The sequence below is a fragment of the Oryzias latipes genome, chromosome 10, assembly GCF_053564925.1.
Source record: "Oryzias latipes strain Hd-rR chromosome 10, Olatipes_Hd-rR_3.1".
Classification (NCBI taxonomy): domain Eukaryota; kingdom Metazoa; phylum Chordata; class Actinopteri; order Beloniformes; family Adrianichthyidae; genus Oryzias; species Oryzias latipes.
In genome coordinates this window covers 30874190-30894994 of record NC_136246.1, presented here as the reverse complement: position 1 = coordinate 30894994, position 20805 = coordinate 30874190, and the positions used below count along the sequence as shown (strand labels likewise).

At 41.4% G+C, this 20805-nt stretch overlaps 1 protein-coding gene and 1 long non-coding RNA gene across 3 annotated transcripts; one reads left to right on the top strand and one right to left on the bottom strand.

Annotated features, from left to right (window-relative positions):
- Positions 1 to 679: 679 nt before the first annotated feature.
- On the bottom strand, positions 680 to 15522 carry slc7a2 (solute carrier family 7 member 2). 2 transcript variants are annotated; one of them, XM_020706789.2, is made up of 12 exons: positions 15170 to 15522; positions 14042 to 14428; positions 13809 to 13964; positions 11992 to 12157; positions 11755 to 11891; positions 11454 to 11676; positions 8601 to 8737; positions 4071 to 4173; positions 3328 to 3539; positions 3087 to 3253; positions 2901 to 3009; positions 680 to 1522 (listed from the first exon to the last, which is right to left on the bottom strand). In XM_020706789.2, exons 2-12 carry the CDS (start codon positions 14409 to 14411, stop codon positions 1368 to 1370), a joined length of 1935 nt encoding a protein of 644 aa, XP_020562448.1. In that variant the 5' UTR covers positions 14412 to 14428; positions 15170 to 15522; the 3' UTR covers positions 680 to 1367. The 2 variants fall into 2 exon arrangements, with proteins under 2 accessions (XP_020562448.1, XP_011478824.1); XM_011480522.4 differs by lacking the exon at positions 8601 to 8737 and adding an exon at positions 8969 to 9108 and having other exon boundaries at positions 15170 to 15365.
- Positions 15523 to 16004: 482 nt separating this feature from the next.
- Positions 16005 to 18126, top strand: LOC105354974 (uncharacterized). The gene is made up of 2 exons (XR_909483.4): positions 16005 to 16204; positions 16289 to 18126. It is a non-coding gene; the product is annotated as an uncharacterized LOC105354974 (long non-coding RNA).
- The last annotated feature ends 2679 nt before the right edge of the window (positions 18127 to 20805 follow it).

Sequence of the window (20805 nt, the reverse complement as noted above, 5' to 3'; positions counted from 1 at the left end):
TCATTCACAGCTGTCTTCACTTCTGTTAAATGTATTCAGCCTTTTAACCCTTGTGCTATCTTAGATGACCCCACCCTTACATTGAGGTGTTCTCCCTACCATGACAAAGGTGGATAAAGGTGGAAAGATTTCATGTAATCCATGGACACCAGTGAAGATCACAAATCATTGAAGAAAAAAGGTTCAGAACACTGTCTAGTGGGTCTAAATGACCCAACTCCTAATGTTAAAGTGCCTAGGATAGCACAAGGGTTAAGCTACGTTCATGCCGGCCTTGGCGACGCATGTTCAAGAGGCCGCCTCCAAGGAAAAGCCTATGGCACGGTGCGTTTAGGGCACATCCAAAAGTGTAGTTACAGTGTTTTTGTGCTCTACGTACAAAAAACAAAACCATTGAACACACGTTGAAATTTAAACCAGGTTGAACTTTGAACCAATCAGGGAATCAGATTTTAAATATAAAAAAGAAAATCATAAAAAAAAAATCATAAATCTCTAATTATGAACTTCTTTCAAAACATCCTCACTTCACAATTCAAAGCTCAATTGTAGAAGTGTAGGAAGTCTTCAAAAGCACCCAAAAGAAAAAAAAAGAACTATAAGGAGCTTGTTTCTAGTAAAAAAAAAAAACTGTTTATAGCTTTTGTTAAAGGTCTACGGAAATTAAGGATGCATCAAATTCTGGAAAATACAGTTTTATTTCATTGTCTTTTGTGCAGTTGGAAAAAATGTGACATCACAGCGGTCCAACGTGAATATAGGTATTTTCCATGTAACCCTTCTGGAAGACTCCATCCACACAGTCGGTGCAGACGTCCCGGTTGGTGGCTGAACATCGCAGGTTGACGGACATTAGGCGGGTTTTTAAATGACTGTGGATGGATGGAGCCTGCCTCAAAGCAAGCCTCAACCTCCAAATGCGGGAGAGTCAAGGCTATCAGTAACCGACGTGCCTCTTGCGTTTCTGAAAGCGTATCAAAACAGCCAGAAACATCACGCGAGGAAGGAAATAAAGTCAAAGAAAAAGGCAAAGGACAGCTTTCTGAGAAATATCAAACGTCCACCTTCCTCTCCATGGAGAGAGACCCTAGAGACCCTGGACTTCATGGCCCCTCAGAACCTTGAGGAATCTCTGTCACAGCTTGGCTTTGGCGTTAATGGAAAAGTCTTTGTGTCGTGTTGCTCCATAGAGGAGACCAACAGGTTGAGATCCTGCTGCAGTGTTAGTGTGATGGAGACGCCGCTGCAGGGGCGAGGCACAGGAAGCTGCGGGTTCACGCAGGCGGAGCTGCTGGATGCTTAAGGGCAGCAGTAGCAGATGCGCACCCCCCCCCCTCCTGGTCTGAAGCTGAGATGGGAAAACTTTTTCAACACTGGCTGGTCTTCTCTGGGCAGATGAAGTGCTCCTGCTCCTTGTCTGCTGCGCCGATGCCGGGCGTCTTCATGTTTTCATGCGTCCCTTCGGTTCGGTGCTGTCGCTCTTCGCTGTGCCACATGCCGTAACCAAAGTAGATGAGGAATCCTAAAAAGAAAAATGTACTTTTATTTGAAAACAGAAAAAAAAAATAAACCTGATGAGTCTGACTGGTTCAGAGCACTGTCTAGTGGGTCTAGATGACCCAACTCCCCACGTTAAAGTGCCTAGGATAGCACAAGGGTTACGGTTGTAAAACTCCTACTACTACACACTTTCTGCGCTTTTCACAGACAAACATAAACGCTTGAACACTTTATTCTCTTTAACTCTCAAAGTTCATATAAAAATAAGATTGATGTAAATGCATTCTGGAGAGATGGTATTAAGGTGATTGATTGACAAAGTCAAAAAAAGAAGAAAAAAACATAAAAAGATTCAGCTGAAAAGATTCGCAAAACAGCAAAAGATTAACATGGGACCAGTAGACTGTAACAGACATGAAATTATCCCAATTTCTAAGATTATGACTTTGAAAATAACTTTTTCTGAAAACTAATACACCTTTCAAATGAGTAAATTTTATAAAATACATTCTATTTAATAAACAGAACATCAGACCTCTGCAACTACAACTCACATGTACTTTAAACAATAAATGAATCTAAGTATGACCAAGAAAATAAAGTGCCCCTTTATTTCAAAAGACTTCTTGAAAACCCACTCCGATGAACATGTTTTTGTGGTGTTTTTTTCTGATGGAGGAGGATATATCTAAAGAAAATTATGCTAAAATACGCTGGGCGGGACACAAGCTCCCTGTTCTGCCATAGGGCGGTGAAGAGGAGGGCGATGAAGAGGAGGTTCACTCAACACCAACGATCATACAACTCAGAGGCAAATTTCTAAAGAGCTACAGCTGCTCTGCTGAAAATACATCTTTGAAAACAACACTGGTGATTTTTTTTTCCATTTTGGCAAAAAACAGCACAGCCTTAATTGAAAGGGGAACGCTTTTAAAATAGATTTAAAATAAATACTCAGAGTCTTTAAGAAGAATAGGTTTATTATTACAGAAATTAATCTGACTTTTAACAAAGCTGTGATGTCATAACTGTGCTTGCACTTTATGCTGTTTTTTTAAAATCTATACTAGCCTAGCATAGACAGGTTTACTGAGCTGAGGTGGAAATCTTAGTTATCTGCCTTTGTCGGAAATATTTTCCTTTAAATCTTTCTACAGTAGTCGGCTTTACCAAGTATTGTGGGAACCACATGTAGAGAAACAGGTATCTGAGCATGTTTGGATGATTATTTATGGAGTAAATGAAGGTTTGGCAACATTTGGTCCCAAAACTCAAAGGAAAATTGAGATTTCGGCCATGTCTGGTGGACACGTGGCTGAGTTTAGGCGGTCACACCCGTCCTGACTCCCAAAGGTGAGTCAAGGAAAACTGTTAGACATCGTTTGTTTTGGCTCTCTCACCTATAGCCATCCACACCGAGAATCGTATCCAAGTGTCTCCGCTCAGCTGGACCATGAGGTAAATGTTGACGAATACGCTCAGGATGGGGAGAAAAGGCAGGAGAGGCACCTGCGGGGAGACAGAAACACAAAAAGCTGTCAGTTCAGAGGGTTATTAGCACTGGATTCTGCGTAGCAGCAACCCACCATGAAGGAGACCTTCTTGGAGGTCTGCGGCTGCCTGCAGACCATCAGGACGCAGCCGCTGAAAACAAGGAGACACGTGGACAGCAGCGCCAGGATCCAGGCCTCCGCAGAACAAAGCGCCTCAAAGTGATAGGTGGTGAGATAGCTGACGATGCACACGACCACCACTGAGAGAGAGAGAAAAGAAAATCACGTCACAAAAGCACGGAGGTCACTGAGGAGACGCCGGACTGAGACCCACCGAGGACGCTGATGGACGTGTTCACCACGCCAGATGAACGCACGGAGGGCGCAGCAGGAGGGTGGAGGACGGTCTGCAGGGTGGAGCTGCCCCCGTTCAGCATGTTGAGGTGGGATTCGGATTCTGTCAGGTCGGACTCACGGCCTTCAGAGGAAAGATAATCCCTTTCTCCTTTTACCTCCGAGCGCTCCAGCGCTCCACTCGGCTGGTACCTGGAGGACACATCAAATTCTGCATGACCATCTATACTTTAGAAATAAAGACAGCATTACATTAATATAGTATAGATTTGGGGCAAAAGTGTACAAATATACCCACTTTAAAGATGTAAAACTATTTCTAATACAAAATATTCTCAATAACAGAGCTTAAATATGAGCATTTGTGGCTAATAATAAGATTTAATGTTGTCCCGAAAGAGCAAGACATCGCTATGCGTTTAGACATCCCACTTTTCTAATCATAACAAGAAAAAAACATCTTTTTTTGAGAAGGATTTTGATTTTTCCCTGTACTAAAAGTGAAGGAGCTGCTGTCCCCAGCTTCATTTACTCAAGCAGCCACTGAACGTCTGTACAATGGGGGCATTCACAGCTCTTACATCACCAGCAACAAACTATGTAATCATGCCTGTGGCCGTTGGAGAAACCTGCTCGAAAAGCTATTTCGCAATGTTGCTAAAAAAAAAAAAAAAAAGTCTTCTAAAGGTCAGTTTGTGGGAGATTTGAAGGAAACGCACCAACCTGAGAATCAGCACACAGACAGCAACCAGCGAGTAAGCCAGCAGTGTTCCGATGGACATCATGTCCACCAGAGCTTTCAGGTCAAACAGGAAGGCCATGATGGCTGTGGAATAACATAAATACACTTAAACACGCATTTAAATGGGATTCCCGACAAGGAATGTTTGGAGAAATGAACACATTTAAAGTAGAGTTGATGCAATCAGGAAAAGAATGATCTTGTTCTTCAGAGGATCAAACAAACACAAAATTGCACAGGTGTGAGGGGGAATCTCATGCAGCCGTGTTTCCTGATCAGAATTGTTTCAACGATGGCAGCTGCGATCGCCGCCCACGCCAGGCGTGGTTGGATGTGAGATACGGTGCAGCGTTTGACCTGCATCGCAGCACCAGCCTGTGATGTGCAGCTGATCTCAGCAGCAGCGGCGTTCAAACACAGAGCGGCAGACGCACCGCCACAGGGGTTTAAAAACAAACAGGACATTAAAGAAAGAAAGAAAAAATCAAAACTCTCCCACTCTGTGCTGTCACGTGCTCACATCTGCGTTTAGGAGTCGCTGTGCCTCCTCACTGTTCAATCAGTCCAGATCGCGCTCTCTGCAGGGCTGATGGCCTCAATCTGAGCACATGGAGCAACTGTGCAAACACTTGATCACACCGAGCAGGAAAGCTTTGGAAGGAGAAACGCAGGGAGAGCTGAACATTCAACCACAAAAGCCAGACTGTTTATGGAATTACATAAGCTGCTAAAAATGTGTTTCCTTCATAGGAATTTTGAAATCACCTCGTTTTTTTTCTGCTCTGCAGTTCTTAAATAAAGTCAGTTTCAAAGCTGTACTGTGACTTTCTATGCAAGCGATTTAGACAGACGTAAACGGGTTTTTTGTACAGTTAAAATACCAATAAAGTCTATTATTTGGTGCCCTAATATCCTCGGAAAGGAGTCAAACTGGATTTGTGTCTTTTTGCTTTCCCCCTCCTGTATATTTATTTTACATACAGGAATAGAAATTAGCCTCCGCCGTATAACCTGAGGGCGAGTCTGACAGGTTAATGAATAGGTGTCATCCCTAAATAAAACAATTAACCTCATAGGAGGTCATAGTGACACGACAGAAAACCATCAAAAATGTGTTCTGTGGTCCACTTGGTCTCCCGCATATTTTTATTTTCAGGAAAAATAGATCTGGGTTCTTATGGATTAAAACTAACACTGCAATAACCAGAACCAGAGGAAAAGTTAAGCATGGATAAAGCTGCAAAAGATGTGTTTTGATCCAGTAAACAAACGCGGTGCTCAATGTAACGAAGTGAAAGTATATTAACTTTATGATTCATGACAGATGAAGCTTTAGTGTTTTAACAACATTCAAATCAAATCCAATTTTATTTATAGGGTTTTTATTCCAAATTAGGGAGCCTAACCTCCAATAAACATGTTACGATTCATAATATTTGTGGTCAAATAAATAAGAAGTTTTGTAGAAACAGTAGGGTGTTATCTCAGGTAACGGAGTTTTGCAAAATATTTAACAACTATTTCAGTAGTTTTTAATTTCCTCACATATGTCACAGCAACTTAAATATGTTTAAAACGTTTAAAAAAAATTTGAATCATTCTTTATCTGTAAGAATGTCACATCTGAATAATCTATCTAGTATCTGTGAGGGAATGACAATGTTTCATGTTATTCTAATATTAAGTAATCTGTGTCATAATCTAGCATAGTTTTATGACAATTGAATTTAGCTGCAACTGTTCTGCTCGAAAGAATCAAATCCCTGCCCTGCTGTGGGTGTGTGCCCACTGCACCACTGCCCAGAGATCTTATTGGGGATGAAAAAGAAATAATAAAACTTCAAGTGTAATTTATGTTCCAAAAAAATGCCGATATCCAGGTGAGATATAAGCAAATCACACCAATCCTTAACTATCTGCAGTTTCTCCTGGGTTTTTTCTTACTTGACAGCCGTGCTTTAAACTATAGTAAAATGCTCATGCGTTTTTTTTATCATCTCATTAATAATTCTGCGTGGAACACAAACGATGAAATGTTTTAACTCTGAAAACTTGAAAAAAGATGTAGATGAAAGGTCAAACTTGAGATTTTTCTGTAGAGTTTCTTGTTATAAACACACTTAGGTGGCAAAGCCATTCGATGTCTGTTCTCAACGATGAAAATCATGGCTGGGACTCGTCAAATGTTCTCTGTGGATCTCATACTGTTACACACTGAACATGTCGTCTTGGCATCAACTTTCCTCACTAACATTTTTCACGCATGCATTTTCCCAGAAACACAATGTAAACTACAAAGGTGCAGCTACTTTGGCAGATTTTTTATGGAGCCTTATAATTTTCAACGTTGACCTTGGGAAAAACCAAAAAGTGCATCATCTAGTATAGTGTTTTTTAACCTTTTTTAAGCCCCGGCACACTTTAACCTTGACAAACAGCACACCAGCATCCAAAAATTAAAAAAAGGAGAAACTCATAGTCTGTATTGATCTACAGTCCCTCCACAATCTCACATGCATTTTTGTGATAATTGTGGCAGAAAAAGCTGGAAGCTGCAGCTGTTTTTTCTAAAAGATGTAATAGAAGTTAAGTTAAAAGATTTAAAAACTGTTTGATGTGTCTTCGTTGTGTTTCAAGACGTTAAACAAAGACGACTCATTGTGCGCCGAGACGCTGTCACTTTAACCCAATGCATCATGGGAGATGTAGTGCAAACAGCCGCCGCACGCAGATAGACTCGCGTCTCTGAGCTTCATGGTTTTGTTCACTTGTTCCACGGTCTGACACCGAATTCTGTGGAAAGCTACCTGCTAAAGACGAGCTTTAGCTGGTATTTTTGTTGGAACTGAGAGACTTTATGAGCAGAATCAGAACATGAAAGTGAAGACTTTAAGCACTTCTGATTGGTCAGACTGATGATGTATGATTAAGCCTCCAAGAATGATTGGTGGAGACAGTTAAAGGGGCGGGACTTTTCCTAATACAGCTGTAGCTACAGCTAAATCGCGGTACCGTCATTCTTAACAAAATGTCTTTAATTTAATCAAATAAACACAAAGAAAAAAGTATTTTATGATGTTTCATATTCCTAACTACTTAGTGTTTTATCAGGGCCTGTTTGGATGAACACAGAGCTGGTATCCTGGAGAAGGTAAATGTTTTTAGATCAGTTAATGAGGGCAATTTCCCACGGCACACCTGACTATCCCCCACGGCACGCTAGTGTGCCGAGGCACACTGGTTGAAAAACACTGATCTAGTATACGGGTGTCAAACTGTATCCTCCTGGTTTTCCAGAGACAAAGCCCAATCTGCTGCTAATAACCTGGTTCAGGTGTGGTTTGCCTCTGAAGCCTTCGTCACGTTGAGCCGTACAGCTGCTGCGGGTTTTTGGGTTGTCTGAGCGCCTGGAGGGTTCTAGAGAGGAGCAGCCGCATCTTTGTCATTTTCATGACGTCACCTTGAGAGACATCATGTATCGTGAAGTATTTGTATTTCTAAGTATAATGTAGGTCGTACACACTTGTGACGTACGGGTGACGCTGTGGTAAGGTGGGCCCCTTACTGATCCCGCGCAAATGCCGCAACCCCAGGGTGTACAGGTGATACGTCTTTGCAATTGCGAGGTTGTCCACACAAACTACCCCTCGTACTGTCTAATTTCCTCTTTTCCAACAGTCAGGCTGCTCACAAAGAGCGCACACTAATCTCTTGACCAGCGGTTATGGTAATCCCTGCATAGTGCTCAGAATTTGGGGGGATTGACAAAAGGAAAAATCTGTATGACACCCCTGAGTCTCACCTACTTCCCCCCTATGTTTTGTTTACATGTTTGCTACGACCTCTCACTTGCAGTGCACCAGTAGAAAAACATGTGCATGAACATTTTCGCTCCACCCGACGGTCCACGACCTTGGGGCGGGTCATCTGCCCAGTACAGGTTTGCCAATTCTTTTTGACCACAGACAGCCCGTCTCCACCCGTGAGGGCAGGTGTGACTGACGCAAGCTAGCTGAAAAACATGTAGGACACTGGCCCCATTGGAGGCCTGGAGTTTGACACCTGTGATGTAGAACTTTTCCAAGAAAACACATTTGGAGGAAATGTCCTCATCCTGCAAAATCTGCACAGTTGCAGCCTCATGTCGGAGGTGTATCGAGTGTTCGACGACTACAGTGTTTGGCTTTGCAGTTGCACTTATTACAAGCATCAATGAAACCGTTTACATTTCCACCTCAGAAGCAAAAACCAAACTTCTGACGTCCTGCGCTCTCCTTTTGTGAAGTGTTTAGAGTCAATCAAATGCGTCCATTGTTACTGACATCCTCAGACATTCCTTGCACTGATTGTTTTAGAGAGGGTTTTTTTTTCCCCCCCGCATGCTTTCGGAAACGCCACCACCACGTTCATGCAGCAACCACCACAAGTTAATGACATGACAGTGAAATACAAAATAGCCCCAACAAAACCACAAAGCAACCCAACGAGGCGAGTCCTTGTCTGGAGCTTACCCGCAGTGGTACCTGCTGCCATGGTGGCAGCCACAGGCGACTGACGCTTACTCACTTTGGACATAAATTTGAACAGAATACCATCTCGTGCCATGGCAAAGAGAATGCGTGGCAGAGGGAACATGGAGCCCAACAGGCTAGGGAGAAGAGGGTTCATTGTTAAGTTGATGGCATTCTGGGAGAGAAAAACATGACACCGGCACAACTGTGAAAGAACAACATGGTGACTGAAGGCTGAGAGTGCAGCGAGCCAAATTCAGTCGCCGCCAACCCCCCAATTCACCCCCATGCACTGGATTGTCTCTTTCACAATTGATTGGTGGAGAAACATCAGCTAAGATCTACCTTGGATGCTCCCTGGCTCTCACCTGCAACTACACCGGAGCTCATTGTGGCAATAACTGGGGTCTTCGTCTTAGGATTGATTCGGGCTAAGGCTTTGAAAACCACCCCATCCTCTGCCATAGCATAGATTACACGAGGCATGGGGAAAATGGAGCCCAGCAGACTGCATGAGACAGCAGAGACATGCAAGACCAACACGTTAGTCCAGAGCCCCCAACCCACAACCACACAGAGACAGCAACATTTTCAAAGCTTCAGAGCAGGATTAGAGTCAAGAAGTGTCTTTCGTTCCTGTCATTCACATCCTCTGTGAAGTTCCAATTATGGGGCTTTTATTTAGCTAATCTACAAATTGTTTTAGGCTTTCTTCCTCAAACATGGTTCTTATTTTTTAGCGACCAACTTCATTTTGTCCAAAGCACGTAAACACACAAGAAAATTTTTTACAGTGTGTTTAGCTCTGCAAGAGTGGTGTACCCCACCCTTCCCCAACAGTAACTGGGATAGGCTCCAGCAACCTTGTGAGCTCAACAGGGATTCAGTGCATTTAGACGATGGAAGGATACATGGAAGTTTGCTTAACACTGACGCATGCTCAAATTTACATTTATGCTAATTACAGTTTCGTAGAAATGTTATTTTTATTTTGGGTGAAACGTAAACTTACCTGAAGTTTATTTTATTATGTGTACTTATAGGTATAGCAAGTATGGACCATTTAGTGTAGGACGTATAATAACTGAATACTTCTTCAGACCAAATTGGAACTTTTTAGGTTTAAAAATAAATAGAGTATAGAAAACTTTAAGTATACTGCCTCACTTCATGGAATAAATACATTGCATGTGTGGTACACCTGAATAGACTAAGGATATGGTCCACTGGAAATTTAACAATTAATGATACAAATGAATTGTGTGTGGGATTATTTTTATTTGCTTCCCTACTAATTAAAGCAACTAATCAAAAGCAAAAACATAATAGGGGGTTGGGTTAACAAAGTCTATGTATAAATATTTTTTTTCTTTGTCTTCTTGTGTCTTTTTTTGTTTTGTTTTAATTAAATGAAATGTACAAGTTCCAATCCAAAATTCCAATAATGTCTGATAGGTTTTTTCCAATATAAAAATTTTGTTCTATGCATTTTAAGTCTTATAATACCATTAATCTGATCATTGTTATACAGAATATTAATAAAAAATAAGATCTTTAATGACATCAAATATGAAATAAAAATGTATTTTTATTAAGCTAGCATCTTTTTTGGATGTGACTATTCAATCAAAACTGCATAAAGTTGCTAATTTATCAAAGGTTTCAATCAGGATTGCACTTAGTTGCTGCCTCATCAAATATTGACCTTTTTCTGGTGTTTTCCTCTAGAAAAGTCCTGTGCAAACTTTGCACAACAGTTGTACTTCCAAAATGTGAGCTGTTTGTTTGTTATCTGAAGAAATCACAAGGTAGTTGTTGTGAGGTTGCAAACTCGTCACTTCTTGAGGTGTCAGAGAAACTAAATCGGGATCAATTTAGGAAAAAAACAACTATGTTGCAATTCAGAGATACGATTTATTCTGATATTAATTTGTAATTTAAAAAGGAAACCTACAAAAGGCTTCTTTAACCCTTTTTTTGTTAATTTCTCACAAACTGCGTCAGATATTCTTTGTAGATGACATCCTACTGTACCATTTTAACCGCGTCAAAGTTTAATGAATAATGTTGCAGGCATCTAGCTTGACTGAACGAAGTTGGTCACTAAAATAATAATAAAAAATAGTTCCATTTCATATATTAGTAACCTGAAAACTTCAGAAAAATCCTAAGAAATTTTCTAAATAAATATTCTGTCAGTCAAACATGTGTCCAAGCTCTCAGCTGGTACATCCCAGCTGTTTGGGAACGTCACGAGGCCCTTTCCGTGTGCAAACACACACGCCAAGCAAGAAAATTTGCAGCACAGCAGTTCAACAAGCAGCTGCTTTGCCTGCTCAGAGATAAGCCAAAGATGTGCATCATGACCGCCCAACAGTAAGCACAGACTTGTCCCAAATTTGATTGATTTGTCTGCGTGGACACTATCTAGTCAATACAGATCATGAAGGGAAGTCAATGAGTGACATCCACACCGCTCTGTTGACAGGACGCTGAGGTTTAGCTGACAGGAAAGAAAGACAAAATTAAGTCACACGATAAGTTGTTTTGAGATGCACCCAAACTTGTTGAATTGACAAAAGTTACAGCACAGACACATGCTGGTGCCTGAAACCAGATAGGGAATTAAGCTTTGCACCCACCGCATGCTGTTAAGCAACAGGAATCAATCCAATTACAAGACACGGGCTGAGATTTATGGTCAGAATTATCGATTGTATTTCATGAACTAACAGTTTCTTAGAAATTCAAATGTCCTTCCTTGTTGCTTTTATTTTCCAAAATCCTTACAGATCTTTTTTTTTTTTTAACGTCCTTAGCTTATCCAGTCAAGACAAATTACTCGAGGGTTACCTGGTCGACAGGGCACACAGTGAACCCACAGCCACCACGTATTTGGCAGGACCCCAGCCCACATATTCAAAGGCCATGGGCAGGGGGCTCTTCTCGTCCAGCAGGTAGTAAGGCATCATCAGGGTGAGGGCAGCCGACACACCAAAGTACGCCAGGAAGCACACGGTGAGCGACACCACAATGCCGATGGGGATGGCCCTCTGAGGGTTTCTCACCTCCTCCCCTGTTGAGAGACAAATGCGTTTCAGGATTGACGAAAGCCGGTCACGGTCCGTCAGAACCCGCAGGACCAGAGCCTCACCAGTTGTCGCAATGCAGTCGAATCCAACAAAAGCGTAGAAGCAGGTGGCAGCTCCAGCCAACGTGCCACTAAACCCATATGGCAAAAATCCTCCAACGCCATAGTCACTGCTGACGTTGGCCGCCACTGACAAGTTTCTGGAATGAAGAAGTGGTTGTTTCATCCCAGTTTTGGATAGCGTTGATTTGCAGTGATGAACTAACGGTTGGACTGACGGTTACGGAGCCGGAACCGTACCGTGTGACCACAGTGAAGTTTATGAGGGATTCCTCAGAGATCTTCCAGTTGACTGCGTCTCCTTTGACAAAGCCGGAGATGATGACAAACAGGAGCACCAGCACATTTACGGAGGTGAAGACTTTGTTGACCCAGGCTGACTCCTTCACTCCGAATGACAAAAGTCCTGCGAACACAAAAACAAAACACAACTTAAAACTGAGCAATACTCTGCTTCAGTTTGGTAGTTTAGAATCATCCATCTTCAGAATCCCTTTCAGGGTCACAGGGCTGTTGGAGCCAGACATGGCAACTGTCGGGCAAAGGCCGGATACACCTTGAACGGGCTGCCAGTCTGCTGTAGGGCCACACACTCACATGCACACGGGGGCAATTTAAAGATGCCAATTAACCTAAAAAACATGTTTTTCGACTGTGGGAGGGAAGCCTGAGTGTCCAGAGAAAACCCATGCACGCACAAGGGGAACATGGGAACTCCACTCAGAAAGGATCCAGTCGGGTTTTGAACCACTACGTCAACCTGTGGACCAAGTTTGGGACATAAAAACTAATGAGTATTTTTACTAGCAAAGAGAAAACCAAAGCTCAATATTTTATGAATCTATTTGACCCAAGTTGCCAAATGTGATTTGAGGTTGTGCAGACCGAGTCCAACAGACCAGTGGAGTACAAAGTAGGCTAATTGAGTCTAAATGTGCAATTTCTCCATCTGAACAAGGCAAGTCTTCGAATCCAAACCACTGATGTAAGTGCTGGCTTCCGTCCACGCACATTTTCAAGGAAACTGCAAGATACACCTGTACTCCATGTTAGATGCAGCCACTCCTCTCCACGACCCTCCACAGGTCCAGACAACCCAAAAGCCTGCAGCACCCGTCCAGGTCAACCCCTGTATAGGTGCATGTGACTACGGCTATTTTGAGGGGAAAAATTGTCTAAACCTACCACGACCAACATCAAGAACTAAATCTCGAATGGAAGCTGAGTTCAATTTTTCTCGCCGCAGCCAAACCTGATGCCAGTCGTGTTGGCTTAGGATTTGCTCAGAAAAGTTATCTTATAAACACGTCACACTTCAAGCAGGAAAGAAACGCCGTAGTAGAAACATCTGAGTCTGTAGAGAGCATCATGAAGTTAATTCTCCAGTAGTCCCTCATGGAAAAGTTGTCTGCCTTTTGGACCAAAATCCAAAAGAGACATCATCCAGGAGGTCAATAAAAACAAGCCCGAACAGCGTGTGAAAAAACTTATCTGACTCAGCTGATGAGAGATGGTCAGGACTCAATAGCAATAGAGAAACTGAAAAACCCCAGGAAAGAAGATTCTTCACAGAAAAACAGCTTTTCTTCTAAACTATTTCAAACTGCACTCAAAAAAACAACAACACCACCACCGGACTAGTTTCCTCTGCCCCTTCTCACGTAATTAAATAACTTTGTTGGCAGATCAGCTTAAACACCTCATCATGTGATTTTTAATTTCAGTCTGAGCTCGAAAGATGAATGTTTTGACTCTGAATTAAAGTACCAGACAGGAATGACTTGTTTCTCTGAGTGGGAGAAGATCTGAGGGATGCGGATCAAGAAAATCCAAAAAGGTTAAATTGATATTAAGTTTTTCCTTACTGATGGATTAAAAGAAGCCCAAAACAAGAGCCAATTGAACAAAAAATATCCTTTTAGCATCTCTGTGGCTTGTCCTCTAACCATCCAACTCACAATCACTGGATAAAATCAGCTACTTAATTTGACATGTTCTTTAATATTGCTGCATTAACTGCAATTTTTTGGAAAGATAGATTTATTCGGTCGCCTTACCAGAGAGCAATAGAATCAGGCACACAGCAAAGAAATCGGGATAAGGAGCCAACCCCGGAGAGTTCATGCTGAAGTAGGTTTTGCAGAATTTCTCTATATGTCCTCCAATCATTTCATCAAACGTGCCGCTCCATGCTCTGGCAACGGATGATGTGCCTGTTAGAAAACAAAGAGCGCACTCTGTAGTAAAACCAACTTCTACAAATGGATCTGAGTTTGGTTGATTGACTCACCAATCACATAAGATAGGATGAGGTTCCAGCCAGTGATGAAGGCCCAGATCTCCCCCACGGTCACATAACTGTACAGGTATGCAGAACCGGTCTTTGGTACTCGGGCTCCGAACTCGGCGTAACAGAGGCCGGCCATGACTGAGGCCAGGGCGGCGATGAGGAAGGAGATGACAATGCTGGGGCCGGAGTTTCCTTTGGCCACCTCTCCCGCCAAGACGTAGACCCCAGCACCCAGTGTGCTTCCGACTCCCAGGGCAATGAGGTCCACGGTTCCCAGGCATCGGCACAGCTTGGAGTCCTCCAAGTTGTTCATGTCGACCACTTTCCTGCGCACCAGGGAGCGGCTGAACGACAGGACCTGCTCCAGCATGTTGTCACCTGTAGACGCTGGGAAGGAGAGAAGAGGGAAAACGCTGGATGTCAATGTGTTACAAGATACAACTATCTGGAGCATAAAGTGCACGCAATTATGAAACAGTCACACATTTTTGTCCAAGTGACGGCAGAAATGCAGATCAATATGTGCCCCTTTTTAACACTCAGCGGAAGGTTCTTGAACTGGCAAAGGCAAAGGTTGAATCGTGCAGGAGTCTGGTGCAGTTCAACTCGTTTGGCATTGGGAGCTGCTGCAGCTTCAGAGAAAACCCAGTTATGCAACATGTAAGCAGAAGGGGATGTTAACCCGTCAAACTGAGCCTCGCGGTTTTTTTGGAGGGCTGCCAAGCCCTGCAAGCATGGTGAAAGCATTAGAAACTATTGTTGTGGGGGCTCTTCTGAACGCTCAAAGAGCTGCATTCATCAGGAGAGCGTGGCCTGGATGAAAGGAGGCAATCACTTGCAAAAATGATTTTTCATTAGTAACATTTGCATTGACAAAACATGTTCTGCATTTGTGCAAAAGTGAGAAATGTGGATAAAACATGCGTTTGCACCATCTTAACCATAAATTAATACAAATTGAAATGTGATCGTTTATGATCCTGAGCATGCAAACTCTATTACAGTACGAATGCACTGAAGTTGAAGAGAAAGCAGGTTAAAATAAAGGTTAAAAACACATTTTTTTATATATCTGAATGCATGCACAACTTATTTAGAATTAATATTTAAATTTTCTGAGAGACGTACCTCACAGCTGCTGTGTATAGAAATAAAAGATCCAAGTTGAGACCAAAGAAAAAAGGAAAAGCAGCCAGAAGTTTGGACAGCGCTCTGTCTTGGCCAGATCAGCTGCACAGAAGAAGAAATCAGGCGAGAAGTTCTGATCTCATGAACATCCGACTCTTACAGGAACGCAGAGAGCTAAATGACTATTGAATCAAGCTCCTCCCCTCCGCCCATGGTGCTTCTCATAGGAGCTGCAGTTGCCTTGCCCCTTACAGTGGCTGCAGCTGAAAAGGGGGCATGGATGCAGGCGGAGACTGGGGGGGTAAATCAGGGGGCATTTTTGAAAGGATTGAAACTCTGAGGAGGCAAATTCTGCTTTCCTTCTGGAATGACACACACAGTTATTTTTTTTTAAAGTATTTGTGAATATTTAAAGTATTTTCCACATACCTGTCATCTGTCTTGACGCTTAGCGTCAGCTGATAAATTGTTAGGCAACATTCGCTGACAAACTGTGGGACTGTTTACCCAGTTCAGTCCACATGAGTGCTGCTAAAAGCATGGATGCTGATTGGTCAATGAAGGGTGGATAGTGCCTGGTTGGGGAGGGGGTTAAAGGGAAGAAGTCCTCCTAATGGAAAACAGGTATTGCTCAATGTACCATGAGCTATTGGACTCGTGAGCATAATAAAATCAATAGCAGCTTTTTTGGTGCTCCTTTGCCAAAAACAAAAACCAAACGCCCCCTTGGAAGGGAAAATGCCAACATTTCTATCAGACTAACAATAAGAAATAGGACTGAGTTCAGAGAAGTGAAGGTTTCTGCTGAGACCAGCTCAAACTAGCTCAGGACCTCAGTGGGAAGGTGGCAGCTGCCTTCAAGAACTGTTGTGTTGTGTGTGTCTTAAAGGCATCACAACAAGCCTTTCCTGAGTTTGGCTGTCCACCCAAGCAGCTGAAGATCATGGACAGCAGTCCGGAAGACCTGAACTGCAGCCGGCTGATGGGGAGGGGAGGCCCTTCTTTTGTGAACAGCTGAACAATCATCCAACTCAGGTAACCTTTTGTGTTTTAAGCTGAGTCACCTGTAAAGAAAACGATCATCATTGATTGTTTGGATCTTTTTTTTTTTGCTTTCAGGACAGAAAACTGCTTTTTTTTCTTCTTCTTCTTCTTCTAACTGGGCATTCTTGCCCCTCAAGCAGCCTGAACTGTCTCCATGGAAAGGATGGACAGCCAACTGGCTCGCCGTATTTCGTTATTGACATGCACTAATAGTGTGCAGCCAATTGAATGCATTTGGCCGACGTTGGTTAAGTGACCTGGCTTCAAAAATGTGGACACGGTCAACAGATTGAGTGATGTTTGCCTTGCAGACGGTGGGACTGCTCGCTCCAGTTAACGTCACTGTAACCAGGAAGTGCTGGAGAGAACAATTACTGATGAGGCAGACAACAGCAAGATTTAGAAGATGAGGAAGGTCTTTGGTTAAAAAAATACAAATAAAAAGATGCTGACATCTCAATTGGGAAAATTACAACAGGACGATGGGCTAAATTTAACCGGTGATGACGCATCAGGCAGTAAATAAAATGATCTCCGTGGAGAACCTCAGGTTTATGTCGGATTTAATCTCTAAATGTAACGCAAAAGAGACATTTTTTGGCACATAAAACTTCCTTTTATCAAATAAACATGACCTTTATAGACCTTGCTGGACAAAATAAATATATATTTTTACAGTAAAACATTTGATTTCAAAGTTCCACTTTCAATAATAGATGAGGACTAAACTGGCAAAATATTTGAAAATAGATTTACAAAATCAGTGTTTAAAAGACAAATGGCTTTCCAATGAAAAGGGTTTGTTGCATTTGAATCTGCACCTTTATGGAATTGTATTAATTCAGTTACCCGGTCTGTTTCGTTAGCACGATAAAACACATCAGCATCCTGTTTGGAAAATCTAAAAGAGGCGTTTTTTAAACGAATAATAGTTCTTCACTCTAAAGGTGCTTTTTAAACAATAAAAACAGATTTTTTTTTCTGGGAAACAAAATCAAGTCAACACGCTAAATGCTTGGAAGAAATGTTTCTACTGTACAACGTGAAACAGACAAAACAAGTTCAGCATGTTTGAACAAACTGTCAAGAGAACACTGATTCTCTTCAAGAGACTACAGAAAGCAGGTAGCAACGATGGATAGCCGTGAAAAATAAATCTAATACCTCCAGCTGTGAAGCATGGTGGCGGAGGATTAGTAATTTGAAATCTTGACGTTTTTGACGTTATGAAGGGATTTAAAGTACAACACAGTGGCTCTCTGAAATACTTTATCCTGACACTGTTACTAAAGTCATAGAATGGCAATAAAAAATGTTTTTGATTCTCTTTTTTTAATCTCATCTCCATTCTGTGTGTCATATTTCATACATGTTCTCTACAATGTCGTTGTCTCCTGTTGCCTGGTGTTCAAGTTTCTGCCAAATTGATCAAATTTGACCCAACAAACAAAACTGTATCAGTGATATTTGCTGTAGGAATGTTTTTGCTTGTTTTATGTTGTTTCTAAGCAAATGCACTTTTTTTCAATTTCTAAATTGCCGCTGCCGTGGAAATCTAGGCATTTAACAAGCCAAAAGGGATCACCAAGCGGACGGTAAATACACAAGTGTGTCTTCTGAAAATCATTTATGCCTAATTATATTCATGACTGTTCGAATGAATCTGCACATATTTTAAGATACTTGATCTGCATAAGTGATGAAGATTTCTGAAACGGTGCCATGTCTATTTTTTCTAAAATAGTGTTCGCTAAAATAATCTGCACTTATTTTAGTTGTGCTCTGTTGATTTCTAAAATAGAGTTATGTCTATTTTTTACATAATTATTAAGAAATTTATCTTTGTCTTGTGATTTATTGATACTAAAGGATTCTTAATTCTGTCTGATAAAAAGTTAGGAACCGGATGATGAGACTCAAAACCAAATTATTGTCAGCGTAGCTGGCTTTACGTCCCCTCCTCTAAAGGAAACACCTGGTTTCAACACAAAACAACGGAGGAGCAATGAAAATAGTCTGGTTTGTTAGCATCAGAACGTTGAAAACTGGGCTCCTGCAGGCGGAAGCGTCACAGACATGGAGATCTGGTCTTTGGTTGAGGAAGAAAGGATGGAAGTAAACAGCTGCAGGGATGCCGATGTCTTCATCAACGAGCTGCAGAGATCCTGCAAACAGTCCATCAATAAACAAAACATTCATAAATCGTAAATCAAACAAATGAGCTTCCAAACTTTTATATCGTTAGCAATAAACATTCAGCTCACCTGTTCAACTGAGTTTAGTTGCTCTGCTCTGCTGCGCGGCGTTCACCTGCTGCACTTTGTGCTCACTTCCACTACAATCTCGTAAATTTGCGAGAAAAAAGTTGTAAATTTACAATTGAAAATCTCATTACATTACTTTTTTTCCCTCCATGGTAGAAAGAGGCTTGGTACGAAAGGTCATAGCATTGCAAATCTCACTCCAGGCCTTTTCTCTCACAGCTCTATTCCGATACACGCAAGACATGGTGTCCAATAATTCCACAGTTATTCATTTCTCCTCTAAGATCGATTTTTAAGAGGTCGGCACTTCTGTGAATTAAAAGAGACACAATCCGTACATCACTGCCAAGTCCAAGTGCGTCTACATAGACTTTTCATTGGAAGTGGTCGCTTGTATGCGTGTTGCCGAGGGAATTGTAAACAAATCTTCAGAAAAGCAAAAGTGTACACAGTAGTTTAATTCACATTATATAGAAATCAATGCAAAATCTACTGTTTTGTGTTAAAGTATGTGTGATTCAAAGTAAATTAAAATCGCCTTAATTGGCTTCTTAAAACGTTCCCTGTGTGACGATGGTCATTATAATTCACATGCGCACAAAAAAACAATGATTTGATGTATTCTTAAGAGGTTAACAGAAGCTTTACATCAAGCTGTAAAGTTATAAAGAGATGTTTTTCTGTTGTCCTCTTAGCCTTATTATCTGGGTGGGTTGTTTTTTTTTCTTTTCTTTCCCACACGACTGCTTTTACTCAGGAGTCCTGGTGTAGAAACATAATTGAGTTTATTTTGTTCAACAAAAAGCCTTCATATTGCATTTTGGAACTGTCTGGACTCTGAAGCTTTGACTTAATGCTCTTTTTATTGAACATGAGGTTTTGGTGTTATTGATGCAGACGGAGGATAAATCACTCCAGGCTCCAACACAAGTCATTTCCTGACTGAATCTGGGTCAGTGTACTGTTTAGTGTAGTGGATTATGCTCTAAATTAAAAAAAAAAAATAATAGATAAATAGAGGTTGCATGTAAAGAACAAATACTTTCATGCTTTAAATTATTAGAAACACATTTTGGATCAAGGATGTGCAGCTGAGTGGGGATGAATTAGATGTTTAGCTCATTTGACAGCAGCAATCAAATTTTCCAATGTAATTTGGGATTTTTCTGCTTCTTATGTCCGCAAATTAACTCCAGTCCAACTCCTCATAGATGCCTCTTAAAAAACTAAGAAAGGACTAAACAAAACTAGTATTATTTATATGTATTTTGAAGGTATGCATTAATTGAAAAGGGTTTCCTTTTAATCGTCTTCATGATTTTTGCAAATTCCCCCCCCCAAAAGCAGCTATTACATCATAAATGTGCAAAGAAAGGCTCCATGGTTTTTTCTGCAGCACTAATTGAGGCATAAAAAAAGCTTATTTTTTGTCAAACAGCTCCAACAGTTCAATATAGTTTGCGGTCTGAGTTTTAAAGCATGTTTAGGAAAAGCTTTCTCTGCACGCTGCAGCATCTTCCTGTCTTCAAAACTGATATTAAGCGGGGTGCATAAATCCCAAAGATTACTGATCTGAATGGACAAAAAAAAATCTTTGTCAGACTTTTTTTCCCAGTCGGATAACTCCCAAATGTGTTGGGGTGGATCTGTCAAAAGGAGCTAAATGTGCACGGGATTGGGCAATAAGTGAAATCTTCTCGCGGGGAATCTCAGCAAAAATTGAGATGAGAAGCTGTTTTGTTTTTTTATTTTTCAGATTATGACCTAAAATACTCTGCTGAGTGGAACATTTTGACATGTTTTGACAAGAAGTGCTTTCGGGTGAACCACTTGTGAAATCCAGAATCAACAGGCGTGGCCCTGGAATGTATTGGATTTTCAAACTTCATTATAACTTGTGCTTTTTGCTGCCGTTACATAACGTTGCAGTGCTGCAAATTAGGTTTGCCAAGCAGAAATGTTGATAGAACGTACACCCAGAGCACATTGAAACAACACTAGAAACAAAATGTGAGCATTTACGAAGTAAAAGGTGACAGAACAGATGCACAAAGATGAGGAATATTTGACTTTTTAGTGCCAAACCCCTCAATGCATTCGAGAAATCAACTTTAATCTTTACATTGAATTGGAGGACAGAAAGAGAAGGCCTTGGTTCAAATCTTAATTGGATTATTTCTGTTTGGAGTTTGCATGTTCTCTTGTGCATGCATGGCACTCCACCCCACAAAACATGCTTGGTGATTCCTATTGGCAGAGAATAATCTAAGAAGAAAACTGATTCTGGTTAACTTAGTCAGGACAAACGAACCAGGTTGGAGCCCTAAG